Raw genomic sequence first — 23,701 nt, 5'->3', positions numbered from 1 at the left:
GAGTTCTGCAGGAATGCTGTCTGGGTGGTTGTTTCTGTGAAGAGAAAGTTTTGCTATTCTGAATTGTTTTGGTTCTGTGATATTTTTTTCACCCCCAAAGAAACACAGATTTTTCTCGCTATACATGAAAATGAAAATAAGAAATTTAGGCTTAACTGTGTGTTATTCTGGATCCAAACTCTTCTGTATTTATGGATGCCATTTTATAATTGTAACTTTAAAATGATTTCTTTAGCAAGTTCTCCTCAGTGGATGCAAGTTAAAGATGATGGATTTCCTGTCCAAGGCTCTGAAGACGTCCTGGTAGTTGGACTGGCAGTATGTTGGGGTGGAAAAGATGCCTACTATATCTCTTTGCAGCAGGTAGAAGACCAGACTGGTAAGTGAGTGGCCAGGCTGCACTGTGTTACCTGACACTGCGTTTCAAGAAAGTACGTTCAGTAGCTAGGTTCTTGGAATTGTTTTGAGTGTCCCAAGTGCAGCTCAGTTGTGTGATGGAGTCATTTAGCCAGATTATTCAGCAGTCTTAAGCTTTGAACACCCTTCAACATGCTGTTGTGGAAGCATCTATGCTGCTATGAAAGTCCAGGTTACTGACTCAAGCACTGGACTGCTGAGCATGTATATGGCTGAAATGTTAGCTTACTCCCATTTTCTTTTTAGCTTACTTGCTTTTCTCTTTCAGCCTCTTCCAATTTTTGCTCTCCAGAAGAAATACGACACTAGAATGCTGATTTATAACCCAGTCTGTGCTATGTGGCCTCATGGCTGGTAGTACAGACACAGCATATTGTTTTCAGAGCCTTGTCTGGTTTGATAAAATATGTAATATCCATATAGATTTATTGTTATGTGTTCAGTCCAACTGTAGGTTTTGTGCTTTAGGTGATTGCATTCAAGATTTTTCTCTTGCCTTTCTTATCACGCAGTGGGTAAAAAAAGGACTTTTGCTTGTATTTCTTGCCTTAGAAATCAGCATGAGTTTGGCACCACCACCTCTGGACAAAAACCTGTCTGTAACAGAGAGACTGTATCATCTGCAGCTGTACCTGCAGAAGAAGCCGCAGCAGGAGCGCTCACTTGTGATGTATAACTTTATTCAACACTACAAGACTCTGCTGATGGCTTGTGGCATCTCCTTGGAAGGAAGTTTTGAGGACCCAAAGGTTTGCAGGATTAAGAAATTTAGCTTGGCTAAAACTACTGGTTTAAACACACAAGTGGAAAGATAGGAATACCTTCTGGTCTGTTCCTTCTGTCATTGCGATTTGAATATTCACACCTCTCAAGAGGTTTAGTGACATTTTCTTCCAGTGGGAAATCTATAACAGTATTTAGAGAAGACTTCTGCTATTTGTGTTCATGGTGCCAGCAGCAGAAACAGGGCAGGTTCAGTGATAGGTTAACACTTTCATCTTTCACACCTGATTGCTTGTGTGGGGAGGATGAAGTTAACTCCTTCCCAGTGGACAGGGCTAACCTCTTCTTTTGTTGCAATAAGAAGCCTGGGACCAGAATGGCAGAAGAGCTTCTGTTCAGGTTAGTGCTTCTAACAGCAGAAGACTTTGTAAGCAAAGATTGCCCACTGTGAGTATGGACCACCTTGCTACCACTATTTTCTCAAAACGAAACAAAGCATGCATGTAATTTCAAAAGGTTTGGTTACCATTTGTAGCTCAGAAGAAACACTAGAAAGAGGTAAAAGCACCTTCTTGCCCTTGTTAGGAAACGCTCTACACGCATTGAATTTTCTAGTATTGATTTTAAGAGCTTGTATCACACTTGGGCTGGATAGCAAAATGTCAGTAGTAAAATCTGCAGGTAAGTAGCTATGGTATTCAACACAAGAACAAATGTAGCTTTTCACACTGACACATATTTTTATTTTAGGATAAAATTAAAGAGCAATAAAGGTTGCACCTTTCCCTGCACTGTTTCTTGCAAATGAAGTCATATTTATATTTGGTCATTTTAGTGATGCAATGATTATATACATACTCACCCCTCCTGCCACCCGATATATATGCATATGGTTTTTACCTTTTCTTGCATGGTAGATACAGTGCAGAAACCTATGTTTTGTCCTATTTTGATACAAGAAATTAAGATATAGCTATGAGTGAAATAGCTTTGAAGGCAGTGGGAGGTATGAGGCTTACCATGAATAAAATTTGCCTTGTAGAATTCTTGGTACTAGTGCTGATGTGTAAAAGAGAGGAGAGCTCAGCTTGACTAATATTCTAGATCAATAGCAAGTTCTGATTTTTACAAAGTCAGTTTTCAGATTAAACATGGTTTTGATTCTGATTTTCATATTTAACCCCCTTTGTGCTAGGTTTTAATAAGTGAAAAATCCTCAGGACAACACTTCTAGATGTGTTTAGTTAACAGGGGATAAGATTTTCAAATGCGCAGTTAACTTTGAGTGAGAATGAAGCTTTTGAGTGACTTATGCCCTCTTGAAGGTTTTCTCTGAAATCATGTAAATTTTCCACAAGTTATGCCAGTCTGCCTGCCAAATGAAGACAAAATAATCTGCACTATGACCTTATATTAACCTGCGCTTAAATAGTTACATTGGTGTGATGCCTGAAATGGACAAAAAGTCTCATGGAGGTCTCCCTTCTTAAGGTTGCGTGTTGGCTGCTCGATTCTGGCTCTAAGGAACGTACCCTCCACAACATGGTGACCAACTTTCTCCCCAGCGAGCTACCTCTACTGGAAGGGGTGGCCACCGGCCAAGGGGTGCAGAGCCTGGGGCTTAGTGCCAGCGGAGATCATTCTGGGCGGTACAGAGCAGCGATAGAGTCTGTGCTTTGCTTCAATGTCATGAACCAGCTCCATAATGAATTACAGAAGGAAAACCTGACAGGTAAAGAGAGCTCCTCCATTTGGGGGCAAAGATGGAGGGCAAAGGTAACTGTCCTACCACAGGCTGAATGATCAGTGAAGAGAGGAGATTTGGAAGTTCTTCTCTAAGTGTATTCTGTGGCAAACTGTTCATTTGTTAAGAGAAAAGAGGGAGCTTCCCTTAGAAGTAAATTTGTCTTTTTTTTTTTTTTTTAAAGAAAAAAAATTGAATTTTATATTAAAAGAAATTTTTTACATCCCAAATATGCACCAGTTCCATTGGTTAAAGCAGTTGCAGCATCTTACTCTAAGTCTCTGAATCAAGCTGATCTCTATGTCCCAGCCGAGTCCTCTGGCCATTCTGAGGGGACTTGTGGGTCTGCCTATGGTTTCTCATGAAAATTTTCTAAACTTTTTGCATTTCCTTGTCACAAACAATTCCTAAAATCCTCAGATGTTTTCTGAAGGAGTTTCTTGCTTCTTGCCTGCCCACATAGCGTTGTTTGCCATGTAGGGGTTGCATCCATGGAACTTTTGATTTCTATAGTGAATGATCCAGTGTGTTTACACTTAAGATATGCTGAGTGCTTGTCTCTGTGTAAAAGCAAGCAAAAAGAACTCCCAAAAGCGCGTAACTACTGGTGGTCTTTATGATCGTTTCCCCTAAGTTATATCCAAAGCCTAAGATGAGGGTCCAGTCTTACTGAAGCCTTGCAAGTTTACCACGTCATTTCTGATGATGACAATTAAACCTTAGAACATTTTTAAAAGATGTGGGGGTTGGAATGAATCATAGATCATAGAATACTCAGGGTTGGAAAGGACCTTAAGATCATCCCGTTCCAACCCCCTGCCATGGGAAGGGACACCTCACACTAAACCATGTCACCTAAGGCTCCGTCCAGCCTGGTCTTGAACACTGCCAGCGATTTACCACTTCTCTGGGCAACCTGTGGCAGTGCCTCACCACCCTCACAGTAAAGAACTGCTTCCCTATATCTAACCTGAACTTCCCCTGTTTCAGTTTGAACCCATCACCCCTTGTCCTATCGCTGCAGTGCCTGATGAAGAGTCCCTCTCCAGCATCCTTGTAGGCCCACTTCAGGTACTAGAAGCTGCTCTGAGGTGCATCAAGTTGGAAAGCTTTAGATTAAGCACGTCTATGGTTTATAAAATGTTGATAGTACAAAGAGATGTGTATTTCTTAGGAAAAAAAAAGAAGCTGTTATTCCCATAAATATTTTTGTGCTAAAAAGTTCTGGAATACTTATTATGAAATATTTCTTACTATGAAATATTTCAGAAACAAAAGTATTTAAATCTGTATTGAAAGATTTCAGTGTGTCAGGGCGTTCAGGATTTAAAAACCTGAGGATTCCCCAGTTCTGGGTTTTTTTACTGCATCTGTTATCTGCAGTTGATCTGGTTTTGCGGTTATAAAAGCTTTTCTTGGCGTTTTTACTTACTACAGATGTATTTTCTAAAGTGGAGATGCCCTCCCATTACTGCTTGGCTCTGCTGGAGCTGAATGGCATCGGCTTTAGCACAACGGCATATGAAACCCAGAAACAAGTCATGCAAGCTAAACTGAGTGAGCTTGAGACCAAGGCGTATCAGCTGGCAGGCCACAGCTTCTCCTTGACCAGCCCTGATGACATTGCAGAGGTATGTAGGGGTTAGGGCAGGAGAGGGAGAACTTTTGCCCCCAAGAGGGTCAGAAAAAAGCCTTCTTGAGGGGACTGCATATGGGGAAAAGACAAAACACAAACTGAATGCTGCTCAGAGCTGATTTGTCTTTACACTCATGATGAGCTTGCAAGATGCTCTGTGTCTCCTGCTTGTTGCTGATCATTCTGATGTGGAAGTAAGCATGCTGGAAATAAAAACCAAGTGGAAATAAGCATGTTTGAGAGGACCTTGACTTCTCATGGTGCATGAGATGATCTGACAGTTAAATGCCTTTTGGAATATTTTGGGTGAATGGTGCGGGACTAGAGAAGCTTTTTTGCAGTACCAGTGCTCTCCACATGAGACTTGATGTCATGTCGTTTAAGTCTAAGAATGGTACTGAATAAGCTGCATATTACCCTGGTCCCTACGCAGCCATGAAAGAGGAGGAAAGACTGCTTTAACTGAATCAACTACTGTTTGATTTTAAGAACTGGTATAGAACTGATTTCTTTTAAAGCCTAAAAAAGTTTCCTGTGTAAATTAGCAAGGCATTTGTTCCTAAAGGACTTTACTATATACTTATTAATGTACGTTGCATGGAACCATAGGAATAGATTCTAATTGCTGTGCATGCTCTTTTCCCTATTTCTTTCTTTTCTATATACTAATTGCTTGCTGAGGGACTGTACTTCATATGGAAGTAGTCAAAATGTGCAAGCAGCCACCACTAAAAGAAGTTCTACAGAAATAATTCTCCCTTTTTGCAAATGCAGTTTTGCTCGGTGACAGGAGTGTGAGTTGGAACTCCTGAGATAACGCTTGCCTCCAATTTCACTCCTCCTCATGGGGAAGGGGAAGGAAAGTTTTGTCAGATGTGCTGTTCTCTGAACTACAGAAGCTTGTTTCCCATGTGGAATCATGTAAAGTGTCTTGTGTAGGTTAGTAGAGCTTTACCCTTCTAATTTTGTGTCAGTACAGATTTCGTGCTCTATAAATGAGGAAGATAAAAGCTTTCTGCCACTTCTGTTCCTTTCTGCCAGCTGCGAAATGCAACACAATAGCTGCTAAATAGTGTGTAATGCTACATAAATGCAAAATGAAGACCTATGTTATGTCTGTCACTAAGTGAGCAGATACTTCATTTTCCAGTTCTTGGCAGTGTTTTAGGAAAGTTAATATTCTGGCTATTCTATATTTGTGCCCACCTCCTCCTGTGCCATTCCTGTGGCTCTGAAGCCTGCTCCCTACTAACACTTCTCTTTTTCACCGATGTTCTTCCCACTTTCAGTCATCTTGCCATCACATGTGATTACAGCTGCCTGTCAGCAGTAACCTTACTTCTGGGATGGAGGTAATTACCTTTTCTGAAAACATACCTCAAAGTGTTCAGAAAATGAGCGTTTTACATTCCATTTTGTAGTTAATTAAAATGAGAAGGAACGGTAGTGAAGGCCGAGATCCTTCATTAGCTTTTTAATTGCCTGAAGAGTTCATCCTGTCCTGTGGTTGGAACAAGTGTTTGTCGTTTCAGTGCTTGGCTGTTTTTTGTGTTCTCCTGCGTGCTGCATGCAGAAATTGAAAGGAAATGCTGACATTTTCCAGGTTTTGTTCCTGGAGCTGAAGTTGCCCCAGAATGGAGATGTGAAGATTCAAGGGAACAAGAAAACTCTGGGTTACACCAGAAGAGCAACTGCTAAGGGAAACAGGCTTAGGTTAAGCAAGCAGTTGAGTACAACCAAGGTACAGTAAAAGCCGGGTTCTGGTCTGTACAAATAACTTCCTCTTGCTTCACACATTTGCTGCTTGGATCCATCAGAGTTGGGTACGCTGACTTAAATGAAAGTAAATTTTACTTGCCTTTTGCTTCTCCAGTTACCACTGGAAATTCAGACTGGATTCTACCTTCTCTGTTAGCAGCCATTAGCTCCTCCTACTCTCCTAAAGCCTTAGTGTAGTGAGGGCATGACTATAAATAGCAGGTGTCAATAAGAATGAATCGGGCAGACTTTGATTTCCCAAACCACATGTAAGACCAAAATAGCACAATAATTTTGTAAAACCAATAGTAGAAGGATTTTTCAACATCAGCTTGAAAGATACTTAAATGCCATGGTGATAAATCCAGTATTTTCACTGCCTAGTACAACCGTATCTGTATCTTGTGCTTTAGAGAATTTGTCTTCGAAATGGCTGATCTGATGGCTTATCAAATTTAGTATATCAAAAGCTTGTAGGTATGTGAAGGCTCTTGACATACTTGCTAGTTGATAAATATTGTGGAGTTGCATTAATACCAATCGCTGCAAGCTAATGAGTTCTCTTGCCAGACAAGTGATATTAGCAGATATATGTGCTCCCTGTTTTCGGGACTCATTAATCTGTGTTGTTTTCTCAGTTTCCCCTTGTTCAGTGTAGTCAGTGCTTGGAAGACAAGTATTGATTTCTGAAACTCAAGTGGCAGTGATGAAGTGAGTGCAGTGGTGGTGGCAGAGCAGACAGCAAGAAGCAAGGTGGGGATTTCCTTCTTTGGTGATATGGAGGGATGAGCTGCCGGCTGCACACAGAGAAACATCATTTTCAGTTGTTTGTGTGCCACTGTCTTTTGAAATTCTTGTTAGTCCCTTCATATTCTGATCGAACTGAAAGGATTTGATTGATAGTGATCAGCTTTGTCTTTCAAGGAGCATGGTCAAGGGCTTCATTTTATATGTTCCTGGTGTACGGATAGGAGAGAGCAGGGAGAAAAATACAGAAGAAGTTGGCGGAGAAGAATTAACGCTGGACAAGAGGAGACAATGTAGGGGACCTATGGCAAGTGATGCTTTATTTGATCATTTCACATGATTTATTGGTTGGTGCAGACTCAAAGTGGTGATGAGGATGCAAAAGTCCAAAGAGAAGTGACTGTGTAATCAGCCTGCAGCTGTGTCTCATGGTGCTTTGATTGCCCAGGTGTAGGTGGCATAAATGCAGGGGATATCCATTTCATTTTAAGGCAGTGACACTCGAAGCTCACTGTGGGTGAAGGAGTCACTTTTTCCTGCAGAACTGCAGAAACTTTCTAACCCAAGCTTTAAAGGCAGTTGATTATAGTTGTACCTTTTTCTCCCCACAAGGATGTTTTGGAGAAATTGAAGAAACTTCACCCATTGCCAGGGCTGATACTGGAATGGAGGAGGATCAACAATGCCATTACTAAAGTGGTGTTCCCACTACAGAGGGAAAAGCGATTGAATTCTGCGTTGGGAATGGAAAGGATATACCCAGTGTCACAGACTCACACAGCTACAGGTAAAGAAAAGTGTGCATAATCCTTACTTCTTAATGATTTTTCATTTGTGTATATGTGTGGGGGGTCAGCTTTCCAATGGGAAACGATGGAAAATCAAGCCTGCTCTACTTAAACCAAATGAAAATACTGAAATACGTATTTGACGTGAATTTAAGTGTAGGTGTGTTAAAATAGCTTTTGTGTTCACTGAGCAGTATTATTAATTTCTTGCATATATTAGCATGTAAATCTTTGACCCCAGAAGATCTTCTGGATTTGGGAGTTTCTTATTAGTGCTACAGAAATGCTGCAGGGGAACCATCTCAAGCCCATTCAATCCACATTATTTTGCCTTCAGTTTTCTCAGTGGTCCTGTCCTGTCCTACCCTCCTGCCCCTTGGTTTTTGGAGGTGCAGATGTGTGTTCAGCTGTGTTAAGTTAGCGAGACTCCTTTTGGACCCTTACTTAGTTCTGCCTTGTCTTCCTTCTCAGGTCGAATAACCTTCACAGAGCCAAATATCCAGAACGTGCCAAGAGATTTTGAGATTGAAATGCCAACTGTGGTTGAAGAAAGCCCACCCTCCCGAGCCCATGGAAATGTTAATTCTTGTGCTGTTTCTGGGGCCAGGTAGGAGGATCTTGGCAAAGTTTCTGCCTCCTCTTCTGATCTTAATGTGGTTGTCAAATTTCTCTTTTGTGATTTCACCTGTGGCTGCTGTCATGTCGGTGTGACTTGTTCCTTAGTGTTTCTCTTACGGGTTCAGAGGAATAAATACCTAAAAGCCAGTGATACATGAAATACCTAATAATGCTAACAGCATGTGGCATCCATGCTTTTTGAAAGCCACTTGCTTTTTGAAATCCTGCATGAAATCCTACAGTGAGATTAGCATTATGCTTCCAATAGTTGTATGGAAATCTGAGTCTGAGAAGGAACTAAACTGATGTTAGGGTCTGTTTTGACTTTCTTAAGAGCTAGTCTGAAAGAGGATAGGATATTGTGGCAGAAGCATAAGAAAATTTCTCTCTTTTATGTTGTGCAGCCCCCTGTGTAAGGGAGCATTGGTAAATCTATTTTTCATTCTTTGTTAATAATTTGATTTGTATTAATGATCCTGCAAAAGCTACCAGGTTAGCAGAAAGAGATACCTAAATCTGATGTCTGTTAACCGAACGCCCTGGTTTGACAGCATTACATGTCAGTGCCTAAACGGTTGTGCGGAAAGAATTTCTGATGAAATATCAAGGTGGATCTTTTAGCTGCTTGACTGTGAGCTTTGGGGCTTCAGACTTGGTAGTGGTTTTCTGTCCTTTCAGGTTCTCTTTTCATTCAAGTTCTTGTCCCACATCTCACCTGAGTGACTTCCCATCGTTTTTCCCATAGCAAGATAGGAGAAATGTGAAAAGCTTTTGGCTCTTCTTTTTTTCCCTACCACTAAGTGTTTAACATCCTCATGCCTTGAGTAGATCATGGGAAGAGAGCCCAGGAGTAGCAGGACCTTGTCCATCTCTCTTCAGAAAAACCAGGCCTAGCCATGGTCTCAGAAATGTTACTCTGAGTAATCTCTCTAGCAGTGCTAAGGCTTGCAGCAGCTTTGCAGGATGGTTGGGGAGTGAGCTGGATTCTAAAGAGCAGCAGACCATCAAAAGCATGGAGTACCTGCTTAGCGTTGAGAGAGGTCTGTTTCTTGGGCTGACTCTTGGGAGTACATTCCTTAATTAAGCAACCACAGTGTTAGGAAAATGGGCAGTCGTAAAGGCACAGAAAGGACTGCTGGCACAAAAAGCAGCTGTCAAACAGCCTAAGTCTGATAGGCCTTCCAAACTTCGGTCCAAACTGTCCTTTATCTTACTAGTATTACTCCTTCCTCTTGTAAGAAGCTCCTGACCAAAGGAGTGTAGCTAAATTAAATCATGGTATACAGCCCTTCTTCATTCAACTAAATTGGGAGCCTATGCTGGACACTGTGGTTCTCTACAGTTCCCACATATTGTCCCTCACCTTTATTTCTTGTGATAATTTATTTCTCTGATCTTTGTGCTATCTTTCATCAACTTGACCCCCACCATCCTTGGAAGGATGAGGTACAAGAAGAAAAGAGCGTGCACAAGGGAAAGCAAGATGCCTTTTTCTGTGCTTTGCTGAAATTAGTCTTGTTCTCAGAGATACCTTTTTATTCCCTCCTGCTAAAGAAAATCAAGTGGCTTTGGGGCAATTTTTTGCTCAGTCTGTAGAGAGGAAACGTGCAGTGTTTGGTGAGCATATCTTCTGCAGCTCTGCTCTGCTTTTACAGGCTTACTGGTGTGTGTTTGTACATGCGTGTGAACAGTCATGAGGCTGATGTCGGGGAGGAATCTTTGTCTCTGCTAGGTATGGGCTGATGTAGGCATTCTGCATGTGAGAATGATGTTGAGAGAACACTTGGCACTCAGGGTGGGGTGTTGAATTTTTAGGATTAGGCACTCATCACAGGTCTGGGGCCTTTCATCTTATCTGTTTTGAAGTGGAATTATCAAATTTCTGGACCAAACCCTGATAATACAAGAAAGATTTGTCCCTAAATCTGTTCAGAGTCAGTAAATCTCTTCAGGTGTACATGTGGTCTCCATCCAGTTCCGCCATGGTCATATATAGGTAGGGATTGCCCACAAGAGTGGAACAGAGGCTCCTGCCTCACTTGTTTTCACTGATTCTTTGTAGCAAAAATGATTATGCATCTTGACATGTTTTAGAAATTGGTGAAGAAGTCATTCTTTGTCTCCGCAGATACAGAAAGCGTTCCAGTATTGTGCCTAATGGCCTGAAGGTGCAAGCTGAAGACAGATCCATACAAAGAGGAATACCATTTTCTGTTAGCATGAGGCATGCTTTTGTTCCCTTTCCAGGTACTGCCCCGATCCTGCTCTGTAATTGTTAAGAGTATAGGTAATGAAATATCCTAGACCTAATGAAGAGTTAAGAATTGATGACAGTATATATCTAACTGAGCAGCCTGCTTGGAAAACTAATGCAGTAGTTAGCATGCCCTCAAAAGTTTTCACAAGACTGTAAAAGATAGAGTTTCAGTTGGGGAAGGTATTCAGATGTTCACACCTTCATTCCCTCTGTAAGAATACCTGGGTTTAAGGAGAAAGCTTAGATAGGTCTTAATACACAACCTGTGTCCTTCCTGTCCAAATGTCAGTTCTCACGTTGCCTGCCCCGGCTCAGTACAAGCCTGCTGGTCTGATCCCTGTGCCAGTCATTCCCATGAGATGCTACACTTTTACACAGACACCTGGATGGATACTTGTCGTGCGGTTTTGATGGATTCCTGATGGAGGGGCTAGATTGAAAGCAGGCATACCTGGGCATTGGGAAAACAAGCAAAACTTTGATAGAAATGGCTGTGGAAAACTTTCAGAGCAGAAGGTGCAAGGGTAACTTCGGTCTTGCTTGCTGGTACGTTGGTTGGAATGGTGTTGGAGTAATTTATGTAATAATGATTTCTGCTAACTTCTTGCCTTCAGGTGGCTTAATCTTGGCTGCTGATTACTCTCAGCTTGAACTGAGGATCCTTGCTCATTTGTCTTGCGACTGTCGACTCATTCAAGCCTTGAACAGGGGTACTGATGTCTTTAAGAGTATTGCAGCAGAATGGAAAATGCTTGATCCTGAAGCTGTTGGAGACAGGACCAGGCAACAAGCAAAACAGGTACATTTTAGGAATAAAAATCAACAGCAGCTTTCTTACCAGGAAGGTTCGGTGTTCAAAACATCAGGAACTAACTATAGAATGGCTTTCATTTTGAGTTCAGCCCTGATTGGTCAGTAGTTGCTTTGTATGTCCCTCCATTCTTGGTACATTTCAACTGGAACAGTCTGGGTTTTGGGGAATGAAGGGGGAGAAAAACATTGTGAATGGTTTTCACTCAGAGGTAGTGTCTCTTCTTGAATGCTTGCCCTTGTTCCCAATCGCTTGTCCTCCATTGAATCACATTTTGATTTGGCTTTGCTTTCTCCGCATGACTCGCCATATGGTTGTGGTTCTTCACACCGTCCTCTGTCAGATTTGCTACGGAATCATCTACGGAATAGGAGCAAAATCTTTAGGCGAGCAGATGGGGATTGATGAAACCGAAGCTGCCAGTTACATTGAATCCTTCAAGTCGAGATACACAGGTTCGGATATGGCTGGTTGGGAGTTGTGTCGTGATGGTGCTGGTTGTTTTTAGTCCCTTCTTTCCATGTCTCTTTGAATCCTAAATTTGTCTCAGCCCTCTGCTATTCCTGTCTCTTTAGAAAAAGTCTAGTGCATGAACACAGAGTTTGTTACTCTGTACTGTTTTACTCTAAATTCTGGTTTTATTCACCTTTTAGGCCCTTGTCCCTTTCTCCTTCCTTACATTCATTGTTTTGTTGGGGGTTTTTTTAATTCATTAATAAGCTCTGGGGATTCCTTTTAAAGCTCTCAACTTTCTGAATAAGAAACCCTTTTCCTTACTAAAACACACAGCTTCAAAGGATATGCACTACAGCTTTAGACCACACTTCTTTCTAAAGATGACCATTTCTCTCTACTCCTCTTGTCTTCTGCTTCATTTCTTTAGGAGATGGATGCTGAGAAATGGTGTCCTATTAAGAATCTGCTTAGTCCCCAGTAATTTCTGGGTAGTCTGTCCTACCTGACCATTAGAAATGACTTCTGCTTCTTTCCTCCCTGTACATGTACATACACACAAACTGCAACCTACCTTACATTTAACTTCACTTCTTACGCATTTTCACTTCCGTGTATTGCCAGGCTGACACACTGAATTATATACCTAATGAACTGACTAATGGTCATGCTGACCATGGCATAGTCTTGGCCTTGAATAGCTCCTGTTACATTTTGTGTTCTGTAAACCTTGGAAAGAAATTGTTTAAAATAAACTTTTTGCACTTCAGTGCAGTTGTTAGCTGAACTTGCAGTGAAGAGGTCTCTTCCCTATCTCGGCTTTCTTTCACCTAAGTTTCTTTTTAATGCTCTTGGTGGATTCGGTCTTTCACTTGCAAAGTGCAGGTAGATGAGTTTCTTTCATCCTAGAATCTGAAGTGACACAGCCTGAAGTCAGGCAGCCTGAGGCATCAAGGACTTTGACTTCTGCTTTCAACTTACCCCCTTCCTACTACTTGTCTTTCTAGTGCTGGTCCAGGTCCTGACCTCTCAATTATCAGTAATGCACATATTACTCTGTGCCTGGGCACTGTGCAGCAAGGACTTCCTGTGTCCTTGTGCACAGCTGGATACCCTGCCAGTACACACTCCCTTCTACCTCAAAAGTCTTACTTAGGCTTCTCAGCAGAGCCGCAGATAGGCTGAATGAGTGCTCGTGTGCCCTTGTCCGCTGACATGGTCTGGGAAATGTAAAGAATTACCTTTGTGCTGCTTGGATGTCCCAGACCGCTTTCAGTGACCCCAGTGAGAAGTCCACAAGGAACATCAGCTGTGTTAGGGTAAACTTTCTCTTTCCTTTCACAGGGATTCAGAAATTCTTGAGGGAGACAGTGAGGAACTGCAGAAGAGATGGATTTGTGCAGACCATCCTGGGAAGACGGAGGTACCTGCCAGCTATCAAAGACCCAAACCCCTACAGTAAAGCTCATGTATGTTGAGTGCAGTACAGGTTCTAATTATTTATTAACTTCTTAAAGTACTGGATTTCTTTGCACATCTAACTGTGGTTTTACAGGGTCTAGGAGCCATCTGGGTCACGACCTTCCACTTTTCACTTTGTTCATTGCTTCCTCGGTTGTGCTTTGAATAACAGAGCTTTTGTCATGGTCTGCTTGACGCAAGTCTGCTATGGCTGGGTGTACAGCTGTCATCATGTGCTAACCTCACTTCAAAACTCCCACGTTAGAACTGGAGTGAGTAATTCTGTGAAATTAGTGGACATGATTTTAAGAAGCCTCCACGCAGTGATGTGCTTTAACTCTTCAGTTAGTGCTTTTCAGTGGGAGCACTGAGTTGCTCCCACTCATCAGGCTTTGCATATTATATGCTGTCAGCACCTGAACAAAAAAGGGCGTTTAAGTGCTATATTTTTTGGTATTTGTTCCTTATTTCCCCTCAAAGAAAACCCAAACTTGTTAGATAAATAATTACTTAATATACGCCTTTGTGTTGGCATCAGTTTTTTCCAAGGTCATTTTGGACGCACTTGTCTAACTCTACTTCAGTAAGTGTGAATTGACACACTGGGGTAATGCTGGCACATTTCTGTGGGGAGGAAGCATTATACTTCTCAGTAGGAAGCTGGATTAGGTTGTGTGGAATTGAAGACTTGAGTGGAAGAAGGAGAAACTGGGGGAGTCTGTTGTACTCCAAGTGGCTGAAAGGGAAACAAGGAAGCTTTCAAAAGACTTTTGAGATAATGTGACTATTTAATCTGAAGGATACTTCAGCATGAAGCTTTGTAGACGCCCCTTCTGTTCAACTTTGATTTATTCTTTAAAATCCTATTGAAGACCAGTTAATGAATTATCTTCACTTTCATTTCGGCTTCCTCGTAACTTTTTGCATGCATTTTGGCTCTAATCAAAGAGAGAGGAACCTTTGAGTACAGTTTTCTTATCTGACGGTTTGCTTGTGTGGAAAGAAGTGCCACTGTGTCACAGTGTGGTCTGGTGTGGTTTTGCACAGCTGTAATGCGCTGGCAGTCAGGATTCAGTGCAGCAGACCAGGTGATTATAACATCCATGAATGCTTCTTACCTTTTGGTTCTTGATGGTTTTGAAGATAGGCAGAATGGTACTTGGATGAACTGTGAGGTTTTTCTGCTCCTGATGAAACTGTTGCCATGTGTATATACTTCTCCATCTTGTAGCTTGTGACTCTTGCAGGTTATTACCTTTGGTATGAATTCATTTTAAATTAGTGGGAATCCTGCTTCTCTCAGTCACCTGGAGAAATCTTCTGTCTGAAACTAGTCTGTAACACCTCTTTCTTTCAGGCAAATGAAACCAACTGCATCTGAGGGTTTCCTGTGCCTGTATTTGGCCGTGAATTCATTAGTTTTAATGCTGTCCAAGTGGCATGCGGGATTTGATTTATTTTTGGGGGTGACTTTTGAGAACAACTCTCTCTGTTTAGGCAGAGCGACAGGCTGTGAACACAACTGTTCAGGGATCTGCTGCTGACATTGTCAAAACAGCCACTGTGAACATTCAGAGGCGCCTGGAAGCTTTCTCCTCTGCTATCAAGTCCCATGGACATCTGGAGAGCTTCCTCCAGAGAGGTCAGACTGGTAAGCTTGCCTCTTTCTTGCACACCAGGGCAAAACCTTCAGCAAATTGCCTGCAAAACCAAAAAAGCTAGGGCTTTTGGGCTAGGGATGGACGACACAGAATCATAGAATGATTTGGGTTGGAAAGGACCTCAAGATCATCCAGTCCAACCCCCTGCCATGGGCAGGGCTGCCTCGCACTAGACCAAGTTGCTCACAGCCCCATCCAGCCTGGCCTTGAACACTGCCAGGGATGGGACATCCACAGATTCCTTGGGCAGCCTGTTCCAGTGCCTCAGCTCCCTCACAGGGAAGAATTTCTTCCCCATATTTACCCTGAATTTCCCCTGTTTTAGTTTAAACCCATCAATCCTTGTCCTATGGCTACAGTCACTAATGAAGAGTCCCTCCCCAGCATCCTTGTAGCCCCCTTCAGGTACTGGAAGCTGCTTTGAGGCCTCCACACAACTTCTCTTCTCCAGGCTGAACAGGCTGATTTTCTCAGCCTGTCTTCGTCTGGGAGGTGCTTCAGCCCCTGATCATCCTCGTGGCCTCCTCTGGACTTGTTCCGACAGTTCCATGTCCTTCTTATGCTGAGGACACCAGAACCGCACACAATACCCCAGATGGGGTCTCAGGAGAATCAGACCTCATTGCTAACATTGTTGTGCTTTTAGAAAACCAAGCATGGTTCATTTCATTACTTGTAAAGTGGTGGCTTTTAGCTTGAAAAGACTATTGACAGAGTGCCATTAGAAATTATTGTACTAATCAGAGGAAAAGTATATTTGCTGCAAAATTAACCATGCATTTCTATGTACATGGAACAGAAGCCTATCCAGTTTATCAAAGCAAAAGGACATTTTCTTGTTACATGAAAGTATCTTCCATGTAAATGAAAAGGCCTGATCTAAATGAAGCCAATAGACTGCAAACTATGACACTTGAGGGAAACATGCAGGGGGAATGTCTGCTTAACACACAAACTAAAGCCAATGCTGTGATCAGATGAGAACCCCCGGTTGCCTGAAGGCAGATCTTCCAAAGCCTGGCAGTGGGAGTTCATATGTGAGATGGGCCATGATGCCACCCCAGAATTGTTCAGAAGCAGGAAGGTGAAACTGAGCACGTATTCTGCCTTCAGAGGCAGCGTAAAGATAGAATGGAACAACTTTGGGTTCCAAAAGTACAGTTTTTTGTTAAGATCAAGTCTGGAATTTGATGTCCAGAGGCTCCAGAGGAGTATTCTATAAGTACTTGGCAGCATAAATTTCTTCTGGCTGCAGATAGCAAAGCTGTGCTGGGGTACCTATTCCCAGGGGAGTGCTACGAAGGTTTGCTTTTGAGCATGGAACAGACAGTGTTTTGTTCATCAGTCTTGTGTTTTTAGAAAGACAGCTGAAGGGGTGCAGTGCTGTATTTCTGTGATAGCTCTTGTGCTTCAGCTGAAACAGGAAGCTGTCTTAATCTGAGTATTCAGTCCTAAAGAATTAATCAGGGAGCTTTTATTTTAGAGAGACTAGAGTCTGCTATGGGTAGAAGGCATGTGCTTAGCAGAACTTCCTGTCCCTTCCAGGAACGGCAGCTCCTGGCCTTCGGTGGGTAGTTGTAGGAAGGCGAGGAGATGCATTTGTGACAGTTTTTGCTCCTTTGACAATAGCTGGTTTCAAGAACGGGAAGAAATTCCCTGAATTCTCTTTCAGCACGTTCTAAATGCCTGTGCCATCAGAGAAGGACCCTGCATTGTGCGGCTTCCTCAACATTGATGCTCCAGTGTGAGGCTTGCGTGAGGAGCTGATGATGCTGTGAAACCCTCCCTGTACTTGTGAACTGGAGTCCTCCTGGTAGCTAACCTGAGCAGTAAATAACTTGAGGCTCCGTGTGTGAGGTTGTGTTTGTTTATTTCCTTCGGAAAGCTTTCCGCAGGGAGCAGTTTGTTCTGCTTTATTTTCGTCAGGCAAACGACAAAACGGGTTATTCAGCTGCTTGTTTATTCAAAAACTGCTCTTTTGGCTTCCCTTGTTTTCATCAGGAGCGGTAGCTGCAGTTCCAGACAACCGCGTTTGGGAGGAGGCTTGCTGCCTTTTTAGACTAGCCATTAAAATGGATTTGGAGGAAAAGCAGAATTGTCATTCACTGCCAGAGAGGATGTTGGGCACTAACTCCTGATTAAACTTGACAGGATTTTGTTTAAACTTTGCTTTTTCAACAGATGGTTTCAGGAGACGCAACTGTCTCCTGTTTCTGTTCTGATTCATAGCTTTATAATGCAAGGCTGAAATATTTGTATCTAAAATGCTTCTCATTAACATTTTTCCCTCAGTAGCTGTACAAATATTGATAGAACAGTAGTGCTTTGTGGCTTTATCTGTAGGCATGGGCTTTTGCGTTTTCAAGTTCCTTCTCTCAGCATTAGGAATGTGGAAGGTTTCTTTGATACAAGAAACATGCCTTTGCATAATGGTGTCTAAAGAGCTGTGCTCTTCACCTTTGCAGGAAGGCTAGTGAGGAAGGGAAGCAGAAGGATGTTACATCCCATCAGCGGAGCTTTCTTTATCCTCCAACTCCATGATGAGCTCCTCTATGAAGTTGCAGAGGACAATGTCATCCAGGTATGGCCATGCTTTTTCAGCTATCTACCGCATCATGATGTTTGAAAGAAGCCTTCTAGGGGCTCACCTGCTCTTCCCTGCATCTCCTCTCACTGTGTGCTAAAAGGTCTGTGAAAACAAAGCTGAACTGCATGAAAAATGATGTCTGTATTCTTGACCCCTTTATTTTCAGGCTCAAGCCATCCCATTAACTGAAGTTCTTCACTGCTTCTAACAGCAGCTCGTACAACTTCTCTGCAAGACTCCATGAGTCAAGTCGCTTAATATCGGTGACAGGAGTAGGGCAAAGTGCTTTCTTTGGAGGTATTTTTGCCTCCCTGTTCACACTTGAGTTTTCTGGTGCTGAACTCAGAACATGTGTTGTTACAGCTCCGGTTTGAACTCTGTGTAGGGGAAGGAGAATGCTGTACGTCAGGTACTTGTTTCCTCATTCCCACCCTACTTGTCTTTCTGGTAGGAGAATTTCAGTGCTGAGGAGCAGCACAGTAGATGCAACGTGCTGTGTGGACTTTCAGGTACCTTTACTGCGCGTGTGTGTCTTTGTGTGTGCTCTTCCACCATGCAGGTGCTCCTGTGGCTGGGCATGGTGGTCGGTATCTGTATGGCAGCGTTCAGTAGCTCAGTGTTTGAGCTGGATTTTGGCAGCTCAGTTTTCTTCCAGGTCCTGAGCACAACAGCAAGAAGGCTCCCAGGGTGTGCTTCCATAGCTTGGGGATGTCTTTGCCCGCTTCTGTTCCGTGCATACGCATCTTTAATGCCAAAAGGCCATCTCCTTATGGCAAGCAGTGACTGCTGATCCGCAGCAGCCCTGAGTGGTTTGAGCACACATTTTATTAAGAACAAAAGGTTTAATATTTTCCTGTTGCATCTCAGCTCCGGCTTCTGTTCATTTTGCCAGCGCCATTCACACGTCTGCTGCTTCGATCCGGGCAGGCTGGTTTAGAGATGAAAAGGCTCCTGTATTGCCTTCGGTCGAAAACTGAAATCCCTTGAGTATGGGCTTTTATGTCTTTAGATACTGACATCGAGTTATCACAGTGTCTCCAGAAGAACTGGGGCCAAGGGGGTGGATTTCCTTATTATTCATGGTATTACATTTTTTCAGTAACAATTTCAACTATCACCAGCTTTTCTAACTTCCTTCAGCTCTATTTCTGTCCGTAGACTCTCTGGGCAGTCACTTAAACCACCATACGTACACAAGGCATGTTCCCTAGACTCGGATTTCCCTTTGGCGTGCCAGATTTGCTTGGTTTTCAAGGATTTCTGTCTAGATAAGGCAACAGGGTACTTCTTACCCCTTTGATTAAATGTTTTTAGGGCCAGAAAGGATCTTAAAGGTCTTTTCCAGCCTAAGGGATTGTAGGATTCTGCGATTTTTTGGTGGTAATATTGCTTGCCGTGCTTTCAGATGTGCCATTTGGATTATCCCATAGTAGAAAGATCTAGGTTTTAAGGATCTCTTGAAGTCTCTCCCTCTTAAGGCCCCTTGAAGTAGGGCCTGACTGAATTAGACCTTTTGATCTACAATGTACATTTTAGTGAGCAAGGAGTGAGTATTTCTTGGTTTGTGTATCGCCGAGGAAGGCTTTTTTCACATCTTGCTGGCACTAACACCTTTATTCTACAGTAAATCATGTATTTCTGGGCTGCAACAGCAATTTTTACGCAGACAAGTTAGTTGGGTCACAGGCTTGATGCTGGCTCAAGCTTATTGTCAGCTGCTGAAGTGCATAGAAGAAAATAAAGCGATCTTTCCATGTATGTAGGAGTTTGTGTTTCGGTCAGGGTGCCCTTACAGATGGTTTGTAAGAGGAACAATGCTAGTGAGCGTTCTTGTTTCATTCGCACTCTCTCAGCGAGCTCGCTTGCCTCTTTCGGGAAGGCCACACTGGGGTAATACCTGTTTGTTCTTGTGCTGAAGGTGTGAAATGCCTTGGGCACCAGAGCTTTTCCAGGCTGTGCAGCATGTCAAAGCGAAGCGGGTGAGCTTGCGGAGCGTACCACAAAAACAAGGTTGTAGCAATATTGCCAAAGATGGTAGAAGGAGGCTTGGCCTTCTATTTGTTGAGCTCACCCTGGCAATGAGGAATCAGGTAGGGACATAAAGGCAGGGACTAGATTAGAATTCAAAGGCTCGATGCTTTTTAAACTGCTTGCTTATTCCCAGTGGCATTGCAGGGATGTTTTTAAGATGCCTGGTATTCCTGCAAGCCCATTTTAGCTGAGTGCTGGGAGCCCTGACGTGGTGCTGTTTGCTTCACGTACAGGGAATTCAGAGTTCCGAGCCCCCCAGCTCAGATTGTTGGTGCGTGTCCTGTCTCATCCCACTGGCTTCCCCAGGAGCCTCGTGCAGGTTGTCGTGGCTCCCTTGGTCTAGGTGCAGCTGCCCTTACGCGATGTTCCTGCTGGTGATAGCGCAGGAGCTGCGGCTGTTCTCAAGGAATCTCCCTGTGTATGGTTCATGTTTCCCTTGTAATACTGATGCGCGGGTAGACTCCCCAGCTCTAACGAGTTGTAAAGTAGGTATGATTTATTCAGCGCTGAGGCACATGGGGGGATCGCTCCCCAAAGGCATGCGCACCCCAGCGTTGTTCTCCTCTATAGAATCATGGAATCATAGAATAGTTAGGGTTGGAAAGGTCCTCAAGATCACCCAGTTCCAACCCCCTGCCATGAGCAGGGACACCTCACACTAAACCATCTCACCCAAGGCTTCATCCAACCCAGCCTTGAACACCGCCAGGGATGGAGCACTCACAACCTCCCTGGGCAACCCATTCCAGTGCCTCACCATCCTAACAGGAAAGAATTTCCTCCTTACATCCAATCTAAACTTCCCCTGTTTCAGTTTTAACCCGTTGCCCCTTGTCCTGTCACTACAGTCCCTGACAAAGAGTCCCTCCCCAGCATCCCTATAGGCCCCCTTCAGATACTGGAAGGCTGCTATGAGGTCCCCACGCAGCCTTCTCTTCTCCAGGCTGAACAGCCCCAACTTCCTCAGCCTGTCTTCATACGGGAGGTGCTCCAGTCCCCTGATCATCCTCGTGGCCTCCTCTGGACTTGTTCCAGCAGCTCCATGTCCTTTTTATGTTGAGGACACCAGAACTGCACACAATGCTCCAGGTGAGGTCTCACAAGAGCAGAGCAGAGGAGCAGGATCACCTCCTTCGACCTGCTGGTCACGCTCCTTTTGATGCAGCTCAGGATACGGTTGGCTTTCTGGGCTGCGAGCGCACACTGCAGCCGGCTCATGTTCATTTTCTCATCGACCAACACCCCCAGGTCCTTCTCTGCAGGGCTGCTCTGAATCTCTTCTTTGCCCAGTCTGTAGCTGTGCCTGGGATTGCTCCAACCCAGGTGTAGGAGCTTGCACTTGTCATGGTTGAACTTCATAAGGTTGGCATCAGCCCACCTCACAAGCGTGTCAAGGTCCCTCTGGATGGCATCCCTTCCCTCCAGCGTATCAGCTGAACCACACAGCTTGGTGTCATCGGCAAACTTGCTGAGGGCGCACTCAATCCCACTGTCCATGTCAGCGATGAAGATGTTAAACAAGATCGGTCCCAACACGATCCCTGAGGGACACCACTCGTTACCAGTCTCCAGCCAGACATTGAGCCATTGATCACAACTCTTTGTGTGCGGCCATCCAGCCAGTTCTTTATCCACCGAGTGGTCCACCTATCAAATTGATGTCTCTCCAATTTAGAGACAAGGATGTCGTGTGGGACAGTGTCAAACGCTTTGCACAAGTCCAGGTAGATGACATCAACTGCTTTACCCTCTAGTTTATCCTCTAAGCTATCCTCTAAACTGGACCCCAAACTTGAGCATGGCTGGAGTGGATCAAACAGAGTGGGGAACGGATCTGTGTGTCACACAAGCAGCATTTTCTATGTTGCAGAAGTACATTCGCTTTCTTTCTCACAGCAGTGCCTTGCTTAAGCCCTCTCCAGTTTTCTATCTTGGATAGGCCTGTTTTTCTTCCTGCCCAGGCAGTTATTTTTCATCCTACTTTTGAACAGTACGTGATTTCTATCCCAGTTTTCTACCCTGCTTCTTCCTGCTCTGCACTTGTCTGTGCTGAATTACATCCTATTTATTTCAAAGCATTTTGCTAGGTTATCAAGATCAGTTTGAAACGCGGTACGCAAGGGCGTAGGGTTTGGGAAGACGAATCTGCCCCTCGTTCTTAATGCTGTTGTGAACACTTGTGCTCTGATCTCTTCAAATCCCCTCCTCCATTCCCCAGTAAAAGCTGTGGAGGAATTTGACTGTGAGTATGGGCTTATGAAGCTGTGTGGAGGGGTCGGAAAGGTGGAGTAGCTCCTGTGCTGGCAGTGGCGGAGCTGAGGAATCGCAATGGTTTCAAAGCCTTTGTCACTCTGCTGTGGAAAGCGTCCATGGGATGGGTGTGGATTGAAAGATGCATTCCAGCAAGCCATCCAGGACAGGCTGGATTCCACATGGGTCCGGGGGGAGCATGGATTTACAGTCAGGAAGAAAAGAATTCAGGTCTCTTACAACCCAAAAAGGCGCAGGCAAAAATACGTCCTGGTCCTGTATGTACTGGGATGAGGGTTTTCTTAGGAATACTCTTGGAGGGCAGCAAACAAATCTTGGAGTTGCCTCAACAAAGCAGTGAGGGGGAAGCTGGGTGGTATTTTAGCACCTGCACTGAACGTGATCTGCTCTCCCCGAGGTCTGCAGTCTGTGTTTCAGAGTGCCTTTTGGGCCGACACCTTGAGAAGGAACACCGTTCCCTGCCTCTGGTGTATTTGCTTTGTGCCTTGCTTTCAGTGCATTTCTGAGTAGTCTTAGTGCAGAATTAGCCACAGCTCCGTGCTGCATTCAATATCACCGGCGTCAGGCAGTTTCTCCATTCATAAGCCCTCATCAGGATCGGAATGCTTGCTTGCATTCCCAGCGGTGGCAAGTCAGTGTGCGTAAATGCATGAGGCGATTCCAGGGGTCCAGCCAGCCCAGCTACTGGGAGGCAAACGGAGCACTGTATGACGTGTATGCCTGACGCGCCGTGTTTCCTCGTAGGTCGCGCAGATTGTCAAGCACGAGATGGAAAATGCCATCAAGCTCTCAGTAAAGCTGAGCGTTAAAGTGAAAATCGGACCTAGCTGGGGAGACCTGCAGGACCTGGAGCTCTGAGGTGGAACTGGGAAGGTTTGTGCCCCGTAGACTGGGCAGGGCCAGCGCCTGGGACGGACCTGTGTGCGGTGACATCCTCCCGTGCCGAGTCCGTACACGTCGTCGCAAGCTGCCTCCTGAGACGTGTGGTTGAAGCTGGTATGAACTCACCACGGCAAAGTTTCAAAGGTCAGGCAGCGCCGTGGAGCAGGGACAGAACTGTGACATGCTGCGTTGCTGAAAGCACAGGATTTCAATGAATTCTGTTAAAATGTGCTTGATCCTGTCTTTTAAAACAGAACCCCAAAGCCTAATGAATTTATTACACGTGAAATGAGCTGGCTTCTTCTATTAAAAGATGATTTGGCAGTTCTTGTGTTGTAACTGTGCCTAGGGCAAAAAGAATGCAAACTATGTGTGCACTGAATGTCGGATTCTCCAGGCCTCTGCTGGGATGGTTTTGTACTGGATTCACTGATGATATTCGAGTGCTGGCATGGCCTTCCAGCTGGCTGGGTTTCTCACTGAGCAGCTGTGCAGCAACCACAGCGCATGGAACCAGTGCTTGGCTGGCCTCTGACTTTGAGGAAAGCATTTTGGTGACTGATTGCCATCATCCATCCTACCGCTACCTTGCACACTGGCCTTGACAGGGGTACTCTTTGAACATCCTGATAGTGAACAAAAAATCACCAACAAACCCATTCCTTTCTAAAGTATAAAACACAATTCAGTGGCTAAAAACGGCAATTGGTACGTTTGGGAGGAAAACTCCTATCTCCGTGCGGGCAGCTGAGGTGTCAGCCCTGCTGGGGTTTGAGGTCTGGTGCCTTAGAGTGGTGGTGGGTGACCTGTGGCTCTTCATTCAGAGAGCTCCCTGGGGAAGCCTCCTACCCTGCCT

At 44.2% G+C, this 23,701-nt stretch overlaps 1 protein-coding gene across 1 annotated transcript in view; it reads left to right on the top strand.

Annotated features, from left to right (window-relative positions):
* The window catches only part of POLQ (DNA polymerase theta), a 56,102-nt gene extending 32,933 nt beyond the window's left edge, over nt 1-23,169 (top strand). Inside the window, exons 17-30 of the mRNA XM_065676135.1 lie at nt 236-379; nt 970-1,166; nt 2,632-2,872; nt 4,322-4,515; nt 6,124-6,261; nt 7,638-7,812; nt 8,285-8,420; nt 10,560-10,678; nt 11,303-11,487; nt 11,843-11,954; nt 13,297-13,421; nt 14,911-15,064; nt 17,540-17,655; nt 22,708-23,169. Of these exons, the coding sequence (XP_065532207.1) occupies nt 236-379; nt 970-1,166; nt 2,632-2,872; nt 4,322-4,515; nt 6,124-6,261; nt 7,638-7,812; nt 8,285-8,420; nt 10,560-10,678; nt 11,303-11,487; nt 11,843-11,954; nt 13,297-13,421; nt 14,911-15,064; nt 17,540-17,655; nt 22,708-22,821 (2,150 nt within the window). The 3' untranslated portion in view covers nt 22,822-23,169. The remainder of the gene's footprint in view (nt 1-235; nt 380-969; nt 1,167-2,631; nt 2,873-4,321; nt 4,516-6,123; nt 6,262-7,637; nt 7,813-8,284; nt 8,421-10,559; nt 10,679-11,302; nt 11,488-11,842; nt 11,955-13,296; nt 13,422-14,910; nt 15,065-17,539; nt 17,656-22,707) is intronic.
* The last annotated feature ends 532 nt before the right edge of the window (nt 23,170-23,701 follow it).

Source organism: Lathamus discolor, chromosome 4 (assembly GCF_037157495.1).
Source record: "Lathamus discolor isolate bLatDis1 chromosome 4, bLatDis1.hap1, whole genome shotgun sequence".
NCBI classification, from domain to species: domain Eukaryota; kingdom Metazoa; phylum Chordata; class Aves; order Psittaciformes; family Psittacidae; genus Lathamus; species Lathamus discolor.
The sequence above is the reverse complement of the archived record's forward strand: the minus strand, read 5'-3'. Positions and strand labels throughout refer to the sequence as shown.